Source organism: Sturnus vulgaris, chromosome 8 (genome assembly GCF_052056855.1).
Source record: "Sturnus vulgaris isolate bStuVul1 chromosome 8, bStuVul1.hap1, whole genome shotgun sequence".
Lineage (NCBI taxonomy): Eukaryota > Metazoa > Chordata > Aves > Passeriformes > Sturnidae > Sturnus > Sturnus vulgaris.
In genome coordinates, this window is record NC_142250.1 from 19,678,133 (window position 1) to 19,690,932 (window position 12,800).

General features: G+C 40.2%; 1 protein-coding gene across 1 annotated transcript; it reads right to left on the reverse strand.

Moving 5' to 3' along the window:
• Nucleotides 1-2,238: 2,238 nt before the first annotated feature.
• Nucleotides 2,239-9,983, reverse strand: LOC106852644 (cytochrome P450 2H1-like). The gene is made up of 9 exons (XM_014875411.2): nt 9,689-9,983; nt 8,567-8,729; nt 7,566-7,715; nt 5,655-5,815; nt 5,086-5,262; nt 4,518-4,659; nt 4,098-4,285; nt 3,496-3,637; nt 2,239-3,048 (listed from the first exon to the last, which is right to left on the reverse strand). The coding sequence occupies exons 1-9, from the start codon at nt 9,863-9,865 to the stop codon at nt 2,867-2,869; spliced, it is 1,482 nt and encodes a 493-aa protein (XP_014730897.1). The 5' UTR covers nt 9,866-9,983; the 3' UTR covers nt 2,239-2,866.
• Nucleotides 9,984-12,800: the final 2,817 nt, after the last annotated feature.

The window sequence follows — 12,800 nt, forward strand, 5'->3', positions numbered from 1 at the left end:
AGGTATTCCTCCTGCTCCAAGGATATTTTTTCTGTACCTATTGACTTTAAGTAATTCAAGCTGTTTTTTGAGTAAGTTGCAGTTGAAGACAGTATAAATACTGATACGCAGGAAAGAAGTGGTTCAAACTTCAAGTGTTTAAAGGAATGTCTAGTCAGGTGCCAGTGTGATAAAGATCATCTTGTTGTCAGGCTGTGTACAGCCACTAATTAGTCAGGATGGACACTTTTCCGTAGTGCTCTTTAAAAAAGAGTGAAGTTGATGGCTTTTGAGAGCCTTCACCATCACTTTGAAAATCCTGGGTTTGAAATATAAGTAGCATTTCTGTGCTCACGGTGTTACCTGGCAGGACTGCAGGGGGACACAGGGAGGCGCTGTGTCAGCAGGGAAAACTGATCCCGCAGGAGAGGCACAGTACGAACCATGTCCTGTTCCTGTTGGAAGAGCTGGTTTTTTGTGTATACAAAACACAGTGCCATTTTAAAACTACAAGGATGAAAACCTCCAGGGACTCTGAAGATGGAAATCCTTCTAGCTATGCACTGTCACCAAGTGCTTAGGGTTTTCAGGTAAGAAAGGTAAGAAATAGTTCCTTCACAAACTCTTGAGCTCCAGGAAGCAAAAATTAGAGAAGGGGCTTGTCCCACAATTTACTTTCTTTTTGATAGGAAATTTTAGAGACGGACTTCCTGGCTGGCTGGAGGACTGTCTGACAGAGTCAGCTCAGTTAGGCTGACAGCTATGTTTCCAGTTTCCAGTCTTTGAGTAACTGTTCCCCTCCCTGCCTGAGGGACCTGTCTGTCACTGGTAGAATCCAAATCATGCCAACGATGGCAGGTCCTTGGAGAGTATGCCATAGAAGGGACATAGGTGTGTGTGAACAGCGTTGTACTGGGGAAATGTATAGTCTATCCAAAAGCAAAACCGTGACTTGGTTACTGCTCAGATGTTTCACCTGAAGAATCCCTGAGAAATTCTAGAGGAGGTATAGAAGGAGATTAAATCTCACAGTTCTCCTTTGCAGCATTTTCTGGTGGAAAATTGAGTAAGAAAATAATGGGTTCTTAGAGGGAGGTACAGGAGGAAAACAGAAAAGGGAGGGCTGATGGATGAGAGTCCAGGGCATGATCTGCAAACCACTTTGGAGCTGAAGTAGTTCTTGATGGCTTGGACTGCCACTGCAAACCAGGAGATGAAAATCAGCCTAGCAAATACAACTCTTCTGGCAGAAGCAGAAGAGTTCAGTTTCAGAAGAGAATTCTTTTTTCCCAGCATCTTAAGACAGTTCTGCACAGCTGCTCTAACAGGTTATTCTGAAGTCTTCAAGTTTCAGAGCAGTACTTTGTGGAGATATCCAGTCTTCAGAATCAGGGCACATGGCTTTGGCCCTCCTCTAATCCCAAAGCCCACTTCATACCCATTCCACATGGTGGAGTCTACAGGTGCTAAATCTGTTTTGGTGATCTGCATTGGCTGCCTCCTTGACTTTTCAACATGGAGGAAGATAAGTGGAACAAGAAAGCTGTTCCCTCATTTGTTTTTGCTATTTTAGTCGTGGCACAGCTAGAGGAAGTATAGTGCTTCTTTTTATCTGGTGAGAGGGCTTATTTCTGTGTCTCTTTGCCTTTGCAATGGCATGCTAGTAAAACAGTATATCTAGCTTATTAATTTTTGAAAGGAAGCAAGTTCTCTCTCTTGCACAGAAACAGTTAATGGCATTGTGGTAATATTACAGTTCTGTCTTTTCCCACATAGTACAGATTCAGCTCTCTGTCTTTACTGTAACTACTATATATTATACATTGATGGGAATGTGATCACGACAGGAAATGCCAGCCATTGATCTGTATGTATATGCTTGTCAATTGTATATGCAAGTCAATTTCCCGATTGTAACATTGCTGTAGTGATCTTTATGTACTTCATTCATCTAGGAAAAGGCACTAGGGGGATCGTGGTATTATTTAATTTGTCCCTTTTTTCCCCAATGAACAGCTTTGTAACCAGAGTTGGGGTTCTAATAGATCCCATGGGGTCAGTGCAGCTTTATCCCATATTGGGAATGGACATTTATAGGTCATTAGCCAGATCATTCTTCAAGCTATGCTACATTTCATATAAGTGAGTGAAATGAAACAGTCAGATGTGTACAGCATTTGAAAGAGATTTTGGATTATAAGTTTTGTAGACACTGTTTTTTCACTAAAAGATGTTCTGGGATATCAGAAAAACAACAACTCAGTATAGTACTTTTTTATTTTGCAATATAAATTGTAATTTCACATACCTTCTTTGTAATCACACAGAGGATGACCCATCTGCCCAGTCATTGATAAAGTCTATCCCCACCACAGTAGACAGTAAGCACTGGGGCAAGAATACAATAGATGATCATTATCTATCACAAAAAAACCCTCAGTGTTTTATGTTTGCCTTTACAAATAGATTAAAAACAAACAAACAAAGAGAGGTACTTCAAGCAGAGTTTGTCAAAACCCTGGAGTACAAGCATCTGCTCTTGCTGGAAGCCCTCAGGTAATAGAGACAGCAGCAGCAGGGTTCTCAGAGAACTAGTGACGACAGCCTGGCATGTCAGGAGCCAGAGCTGGGTGAGGTAGATGCAGAGAAGAATCTGTGAAATATTGCAAAGGGAGCTGTGTCCTTCCCTGTGTGATTGCCTACTCAACATGTTAAGAGCTGGCTGTGGTGATTATAAAAGCACCAAACTATTTTATTTTCTAAGCACTCTTCTCTCCATAAAGTATCTACCAAATGGTCTTGAGTGTTTCCTTCTCAACAGATTGGGGAATGATTCATTCAACCAGAGCACTAGTGAGTTTGGGAGCTGGAATCTCTCTTCACTTGCCTAACGTGGAACAAAAGAGACCTCATACTGTCGGGGCAAACTTGCCATACTGGTGATTACTGGGCTAATGTCAATGTCTTTGTGATCCATAACAGGCTTCAAAGTAAAGTTCTGCAGTATGGATGTTAAAAATATGAATAGCTCCATCCGGGCCAGACCTTCTCCTGCACAGACACGTTTTCCTACAAGCAAAAAAAGAAAGAGGTGACAATGGAGTATTCTGCTGATACCTGATTTTAACCACAGTTCCATGAAAGTTCAGACATCTCAGAATGCACAGGCAACACTGCAGTATTTTGGGGAAGCACAAATTAAACTAGGAACTAAAGGTCTAGAACAATGAGAGCACTCAGTGTGTAAAGGCTGTTCTGCTGCTGTTTGATGGTTTGAGAGACAAGTTGCATGGCTGAGTCTCACTTCATATACATCTTGGAGAAGGCATTGCAGGAGCTTTTGTGTTTGCTAAAAAAGGAAGTCAACTGGATCTCTAGTGCAGGGGTTAGAGCTGCCCAGAAGTGACTCCAGCAGATGTCACCTGACATCACTGTACAGACAGTGGTGATGGAGCCATGAAATCTTCAGATTTCAGGAGAGGATGGTCTAGGATCTGAAATAGCAAGAGGTCTTACCTGTAGAAAATGGCAGGAAGTAGTCACTCTTTTTAAAGGTACCATCTGCATTCAAGAAATGTCCTGGGTCAAACTTTTCTGGATTTGGAAATTCCTTGCTATCATGTAGGACAGAACTTAGCATAGGGAATATAATAGTGTCCTGAATTAACAAAAAAGAAAGGTACAATGGAGATATGTTAAAGCAAGGAGGCACTAAGAAGTTCCCAGAGCTAAACAGAAGGGTAGTCAAAGTTTAACCAGTTTTAAATGAACATTTAATATGTGAAAATACATGCCATTGGTATGGCAAAGATTTTTTTTTAGTGAATTTTAATAGTGAGTCTGTTAAAAGTACTTAATATTACTTCCAAATAAATTACAACTTACATTGATGTAAAACAAAAAAGAAATATTTCCCTCTTCATACAGAGGATGAAAAAGTATTTTATTCTTTTTTTTCTAATACAAGGGGTTGGACTCAATAACTTCCAGAATCCCCCTAAAAAAAGTTAAATTCAATATCACATTTCAATGCTTTTGAAAATAAATAAAATATAAAGAACAAAACTCATCATCGTTTTCAAGAGATTATGACCTTTCTCAGACACAGTGGAACAGACCTTGGGGATAAAATAGCCTCTGAAGATGGTGTCTCTGATTACAGCATGTGGGACATTAATAGGAAGGAAATCAATGTATCTCTGCACTTCATGGATCACAGCATCTGTAAAGGGCATCCGGCTCCGATCTGACGCGCAGGGGCTTCGGTCTCGGCCAATCACAGAATCAATCTCCTTTTGCATTTTCTCTGTTAAGAAATCAGTAAATGTTGAATGAACAAGTAGCCCATCTGTTTGCCTGAACCTCTTTCCATATTTACTACAAGATTTGCTTTTAGCACACCAGGAAGATATGAATATACTTAATACTAACATCTGCTTCCCGTGAAGATAACTAAGACTTTTACACATTTCCACACTGCAAAATATTTCCTGATCCCACAACCTATTAAAAAGTTTTAAACTATTTATTTCCATTACCTACTATCTCTGGGTATTTGTGGAGAATCAGAATTGCAAATCTCAACGTGATGCTTGTGGTCCCAGTTCCGGCAAGGAACAAGTCAAGTGTGGTCTTCGTCAAGGTCTCAGTGGTGAATTTTGTGTCAACATTCCCTTTCTCCTGCAGGAAGATTTTGCAGAAGGTTTTGAATGACAAAGCGAAGAAGTATGTTTAAAAAGAAAAATCCTGTACCCATAATGTGGGTTTATGAACACATCTAATATTCTTTCAAAAATATGACATTCTCCAGAACACCAGCATTTATGGTAGGTTTGCTGAATAATATTGCGAACCTTTCTTAATACGGAAGGAGCATTGAATTATATTAACCAGATTGGTCTTCAGCTTTCATCACTCTGGCTCATGCTGTTAATCCTGTTTAAAAATCTTTGATAAGAAAATGGAGAGGATAAAATGAAGTCAATGTGTCAGGAAGAGCAAGTTCCCCTCTGTATTTGCAAAATCCCAATGCCCCATTACAAGTTAAAAGATGTGATTCAAGCAGTGATTTCCGTATAATCCAATAAATCTCTACTCTTACTGTACCTGTTCCATTTTATTAAGGAAAGAATCAATAAAATCTCGAGGACATGTGGGATCCAGGGTTTTCTGGTGTTCCATTACAATATCTGTTGTAAATTTATCAACTTTTTCGAAATTTTTTATCAGTCTTTGATGAGGTCCAGGTAAATAATCCATGACAATTGGAAAGAAATTATAAAGCTGTAAAAATAAAGCGATGAAAAAGCACATTCTGGTTAACGTGATAAAATAAAATGTTCCCCTGATTGTAACTATGAAAATGGGGGAGCTAAACTTTTGGGAGTTTTGGAACAGTAGGTCTTTCTTACTCAGGATTTTATGGCTATTTACTTTATGGTTTCACTACATTCAAGGATTTGAGCAACTTTTGCAATGATAGCCTTTGGACATCCAATGGCAATTCCATAAGATAAGGAAAAAACAGCAGGAATTTGTTTGACTGCCTTTTTCACTTCCAAATTTTTTTCGAATTTAGGAAAACCTACTGCAAATAAAAACTAATAACATTAATAAATATTCCTTAATAAAATACTATAATAACTAACAAATGTGTTAAATAAAACCACACACACCTGTGTTTGTACAGAGGTCTGGAGCCTGTTGTTTTCCTCTATCCAATCAATTAAAGTTAGAAATTTCTCATTCTCATAGTCAAACCGGTCCCCAAAGACGATGGAGCAGATGATGTTGGAAACAGCATGGACTAGGAAACGGCCAGGGTTCAAGGGTCGCTCTGCAACAAGCACCAAAATAATACTTGCTTTCAGTATTTCATGGATCATCCCCTGCTCTGACATCACATGGTAGTTTCACATTCTCTGAGATCCAGAATTTTGCACTTTGAAAGGACAGTGAAGAGCTTATCCAATTTATCCTTTTCTTGAAGTGAACTAATTTCACTCTTACAATGGTTTAAGTATCTGTTCTGTCTTGTTCTCAGAAGAACACTGGTCTGAGTGCCTTAGTTCTTCTTCAGATAGCACATGGCTATCTGTCTTATAGCCTAAACATTACAACAAAATCCCAATGAAACCATGGGGGCTTTGCCTGAACTGTCTTTAGGTTATTGCACTCTCCATATTAACTTTATTAGCATAACCTCAGTTGTATAACCCTCTCCTTGAGGTTGAAATGGCTGTGATCAAAAGTCTAGTTTTGATAGCACAGCTGCATAACTCCTGTGAAGAGCATTATGGTGCAAGCAAAAAGCAAGATTAGACCTAAGAAACAGAGGAAAGCTACAATTACAGACAGTGGTAGGATGCATCTCAAGGTTTCAAGATGAGAAACAATAACATGAAAAGGTATAAAATCCTGAAAGAAAACACAGAGTGAGAAGATGTCAACTTGGTTCCAACTATTCCAAGGAAAAATAGCACCAATTGTCTGCCTGACTGGTGACTTTGTGGCCATTGAAGACTCAGCAAATGTTTCAGAGAAGGTGAGTACATTAATGCTGAATGTAGAAGACACTAGTCATAGATATTTATTAATTGCATTAAGGGTAAATAATGGATTTCTATTTTTTGCTTGTATATATCTTGCTTGTAAAATCTCTTAATACACAGTAAAAGATGCTGTAACAGGTGAACCAGAGTCAGAGGCTTGCATAAGGGCATAAGAAATATAGTATTACTGTGATAGTCAAAAGATAAAAGCAATGCAGGTGAGAGTGTTTTTTCTGGTTTATAAAATGAATGTTTATCTGAGAAGCCAGATTGAATTTTTTAGTGGCTTATGGAAAACAGTGATGCTTAGTCATTCTTTTAGATCCATCTACTTTCCCCCTCTCAGAATAGGCACCCACTGAGAGCCAGCAATGAAAAGGAAGTCTGAGGTCCAGGTTGGTACTCAGACCCTCAGAGGACACACTTAGAAATAACACTGACTTATAAACTACCAGAAGACACATTTACAAGTTGAAACCAAGTGGGTCACCTTATACCCTGCCCTCAGAACATTTTATATCCCTTGTTCCCACTGCGCAGCCCCACCAATACTGGGACATATTGTTTAGTGCTCAGATTGACTGGACCCAACCCCAAATATCTGCAAATGAGTTCTCTGGTCACCTACTTCTTCAAGATCTTTTTACATAGAGCTGCAGGAGACAAGGTGAAGAAGAGCATACTTGGTTACCTGACAGAATCCTGCACATGGCTGAATGGCTGCATGGCTGAATTCCATCAAACCCTTGGTTCTGTGGCAAAGCCATTCCTTTTGCCACTTCCTGTCTTGTTCCTCAAGCAGAATAGGTTAAAAGGTGCTTTCCAAGCCTCTCCTACTTTTATCCCCATACTGTCACAGTGCTTTTGTTTGATCCACTGCCAGGACTGATAACTTTGCCTACAGAAGCAGGGAGCAGGAACAGCAGCCATATGCACGCTCCTTGGGCCATAGATTTTGTGAAGCAGCCCCACACCCCTCATTGTCTCATTGCAGATATGCACAGTGTCTCAGCAGGCACAAAGTCCTTATCTTACCATGTGTGTTCTTGAGCCTTTCCACCAGAAAATGAGCTTCCTCCTGGATCCGCTCCTCAATGCCCCTTTTCCCCATCCCAAAATCCCGCAGGGTGGAGATTGCAAATCGTCTCAGCTGCTTCCAGGTCTCCCCATTGCTGGTGACAATGCCTGACATAGGGAGGAAAAATAGATCTTCATAATCAAACAGGTTTTTTTTCTCTTTAATGAGAAATACACAGTAAGTACTTAGCATGTAAAGACACTTCTCTGTGGAGTTGCACTGTAATGCTATCTGCCCAAAACCGTAACTTCTCTGCAATTCTGAAGGTGACACATTTGATCCATCTGTCACAGCACTTGAATAAAACTGACTTTATTCCCAGGATAAGAAAGACTGTTAGGAACTAAGTAAGAAGTAATGCTGAATTGGTCTTGGGCACAAGGCCTTTACACTGACAAAGCCACTCAGCTGTTCTGCTGTGCATCTTCATAGAGCATATCATTATTGACAATACCATTGGTACTGCACTATATATGAAATACCATGGACTATGTACTATAAATGCCATACCAGGGACTGACATGGTGAATAATCTCATGACCTAATCTGGACTGTGACCCTTACTGGGTCATCCTATATTATCTTATCTTTGTTGTGCTGTGGACTTTGCTTTTCCTAGTTCCTTAGCTGTGTGTATATTCAGAATATTTTCAGAAATGGGAGAATGAATATAAGACCTTAAAGGTACATTTAATGTACAAAATTTTAGCCAGAGTTTGAAGCATGCTGGAAATAAAAAGGCACTCAGTGAAGCCATCCTGGGACCTTGAACAGTTCTCCAGGGGACCAGTTTACTCAAGGGTCCAAGTAATGAGCTGGATTTTTGGCCTTTAATTGCTAATTTGTCTGTATAAAAGTAGTAAACAAAATCTACCGTTCCCCCCTGCACTGCCCTCTCAGCTGTGTTTCTGAAGCTCTGAAAGCACCTGTTTTGATGTTGGCATTACCACAGACGTACCTGTGCCTCTGAAGAGTTTTTTAATGAGTGGTAGAGAGCCTCTTCCACTGAAGTCATCTCCTTGATCAATCAGAGCTTCTTTTACAACATCATAACCGTACAGCACCACAACCTTTTGTGGGCCCAAATGTACCGTGAAGACAGGACCATACTTCTCACTGAGCTGTAGGAAAGGTGAGCACAGAGCAACAGGACAACATGAATGATAATCCCGTCATCTCTGTAGCAAAGTCTGAGAGGTGATGTATCATCATCCCAGCACTGTTGAGACATGACATTGATTAACAAAAGTGCAGAGATCTTTCAATTATGAGTTCCGGACAATGGAAGAGGGAATCTTACAAGAAATCGGGAATATGAATGGAAATGGCACGTATCCAGTCCAAATCTAAAGAAAATAGCCCTTCACAGGGCTGGCAAAATATTTCAGAATGCCTTTGTGCAGGGCATAGTGGATAACAATTTACATGAGCTCTAAAGTCAGTTATATACACAATGTGGAAGCAAATGCCTAAAGGGTTTTTGACCACAAACAGCAAAACTGTCTCTTAAAGGGGTATTTTTGTCAGATGGGTGACATCAGTCAGGGGAGGGAATGGACAGCACGATTCACCTCCAAACATTTTTACTTCAATTTCTGTGCTTGCTACGTCTACTCCCAGGAGATCCTACACACCTGCAAGGGAGCAGAGGTAGCAAAATAGAGCCGGGTTCTCCCCCCAAAAAGGGTCAGGCTGTGTTGCCAGCACAGTGAGAAATTGAGCACAGGAGGATTATACTGCAACAGCATCAGTGCTGTGATTGCAAATCCACTGCAAATTGTAGTACTGTGGTACAAATTGTGTGGTCAGCGCAGGACTCATTTCACTATGGTCATTGCAAATATCTAGACATACATATATATATACACATACACCTGTAATATATAGACTTAGAAATACAATAGATTATTGGGATATATAGATTTAATAAGCATATAAATCTGGGAAACCTTTTGTTTCTATTTGAATCTAACATTTGGTCAGTGCAAATTAAGCTTGTGAATTTACCTGAGACTGGCGGGACTGGACTTTGTTTTATATGCCATGAGAAAACATAGGAAAGAATAACATAGTCCTTTACCTCTTTGAAGCTTTCAGGCAAATTCCATGCGTTTATCTGGAGCAGGTTTCCAACAATGGGGAATGCAGTGGGACCAGGAGGCTCCTTCCCTTTTGGAGATCTGCTTCTCCATGTGGCAAAAAGAAGGCACGAGATACATACGAGCAAGAAAATAGTGGTCCCTCCCAGGACCTCCATGGTGGGCTGAGGAAGGGGAGTCAAGTGTCAGAAAAGCCTGATGCTGGACCTGTAAATCCATGCTTATTTATATGCTGTGGTGCCAAAGCACATGCTTGGAATTAGCCAATAGTGCCTTACCATTCCTGTTGAGATATGAGTTTACTTATTAATCTGTTCATGATAAGAATGAATGTTACTAAAGCTGAGTTTGTGAGTTATGTAACAGTCCTAAAGCAATGGTAATTAAGACCCAGCAAAGTCCCGGTAGAGAAACAAACAAACAAGGGATGAGAAGATGTGTAGAGAACAGACGACAGTAAAAACTGTAGCTTAAGAAGGGGAATGGAAGTATTAGTGGAATAAAAAAAGAAATAGGTTTCATTACCATAGGAAGTCTCTGAATAATAAGAAAGATACACGACATTACTCCTGAAGTAATCCTGAATGAGAATCTGCAGAAGAAGACTGGTTATCTCTCTTTATCTCTGATCTATGAAACTGGTACTCAAAGACAATGCAGTGGATAATGCTGGCAAGAAAAATTAAGTGTGTTAAACGCTTACAGAATATTCGTAGTTGGAAGGGACCAACAAGGATCATCTAGTCCAACTCTGAAGTGAATGGCCCCTACAGGGATCAAATGCACGACCTTGACATTATTAGCACTGTGCTCTGATCAGTTGAGCTAAGCTCAGTACGAGTTCTCTGTAGCAAAATCTCTCTGGACAGTTCTGTTTGAAACAGCTTTCTCCTTTTTATTCTCCCTCCTCCTCCTCCCACCTTCCCCTCTGTTTTTGAGAAGCTTTATGTTTTACAGCCCCAGACCCCTAGCAGGGAAATCTTCTTTGCTATGCTCCTTGGGCTGCTAAACTCCCACAAAAGAGCCCTCACCCATCACCCCATGGGCTCTGGTCACACTCTGACCATTCTCCTGCTCTTTGCTTCAGATATCTGGGTCTCTGTAAAGCACCTACTGACAGTGGATGAGCATTAAATTAGTGTCAGTGTCTTCTGGCAGTGCCTGTTTCTTTACACACTAGAGAGGGAGCTCATCCAGATTTTCAGACAACTAATGTCAGATTAGGGGTATTCCACCCAAACAACCACGTCAGGGACCATTTCAGTCAGAGAAAGTCTCTGACACCTGCCAAGACTCTTCCCATCATATGACATAGCCAAAGTGATACTGACCCCTTTGATGCTGTGATGCTGGAAGGATGTGTTAAATGCATATAATCTTATCTATCCTTATATATCCCATATATAAGAATATGTATCCTATACATATGAATATATATGTATCTTAATCTCTTCTTTGTCTCCCTGGTAATGGTAATGGAAAGTAATTTGTCTTTCTGCATGAACGCATTGGCTTAGAACTTGAGTCCACACTTGTTCAGTTTTTGAGTGTTCATATGTACAAAAATAGCCAGACATGCTGTAAACACCACACTGTTGTTGGCTGAGTTGTCAAAATGGGGTTTAAGGATGGGCAGATTTTATCTTCAGCCCAGACAGCTGATTCTACAGATTCTACTAGCAGATTCTACAACAGTGAGAAAAGAAACATGTCCTGCTTAAATTTAGATATTAAAAAGGTGGGTGTACAGAGCTGACAGTCTCCCCTGTTAGTGGAGAAATATTGATACTTCCAGAGAACAGGTCATCTCACTTTGCTTATGAGCTTATTTTTGTGAAATGAGTCAGTCACTGAAGAAGTTTGTTTCCCCTGATGACTACAAAGGAAGGCTCTGGAGACATACAGATTTACATGTCTGTCTGTTAAGGATATATTTTGAGGCAGATGATTCTAATTCCCTGCTCATTTCTCCTGGTCCTAATGGGTTTTTTTATCAGCCACAAATTCTGCAAATTCTAATACAATGGGCATTACTTTGAATAGTGCACACCAGGGTATTTAAAACCAGAAGTGGGCAGATGGGTGAAATTGAAAGGAACCTTCTAGGCTTTGGAGGGATGATTATATTGCTGAAAACAGTTTTATTGTCATCAAGGAAAAGAAGTTGTCCTCTTTTTCTTTTCCTTTACTTTTGTAGATAAAGTGTCTTGCATTCCTCTATTGGCAGACCTGAGGGTGAACAACTTCTGTGAAGCCTAATGCACTGGAAAAGCTGGGCTTTGCTTGCAGCATCATCCCACATCCAGACATGACTTTTTTATTATTTATCTAATTACTCGCATAAACCCTGAAAGGTTTCAAAATGGTGTTGGGAATAAAGCCAGAGCTGCTTGGAGAGATCCGTCAGTTTAACTGGAAAGAGATTTAACTGCCAAAGGTCTTGGGTCACCTCTGATGAGAGAAAAACTGGGATTATTTGAGTGTGAAAGGCTATTTGAGTATGAAAGGCTTATCTGTGTTTGAAAGACCCATCCTGATATAGTTCACATTCACAGGAAGCACCTAAAAGACTCTGCTTTCTTCCCAGCTTTCTTCCCAGTGTGGTAGGAAAGCAAATGCTGGGCCTCTGGTCTTGTTACAAATTGGCACCATTCTCTGGCTCCACCTGCGAATTCAAGCTCAAATTGACAGGGTGGGATGCTGCTGTATGAACCAGTCTTCCAAATTCCAGGCCTTCCTTAGAATTTCCTTTGAATGCCTTCTGGAGTTTGCCTAGAGGCATGTATGGGCCAGCTCCCAGGATTCCATCCTGTGTTTACATGTAGCCTTTAATCTAGGACTTGCACTTAATTAATCATGAGCCTTCTGGTGGTGAGTCTTTGCATTACTTGTTTATTTTTTTCCTTCTCTTTGTTTAACTCTCTTTATCTTGACCAGGAAATTATATAATTTTTATTCTTCCAAGTTGCTCCTTCATCCTATTAGAGAGAAATCTAGAGTTTGCATGATGGAAAACTGGTTATAGCTATTCCTTCGCATCCAGGCACAAATAAATGTAGCAACTTTTGGTATTTGTTCCTTTCTATACTTTCA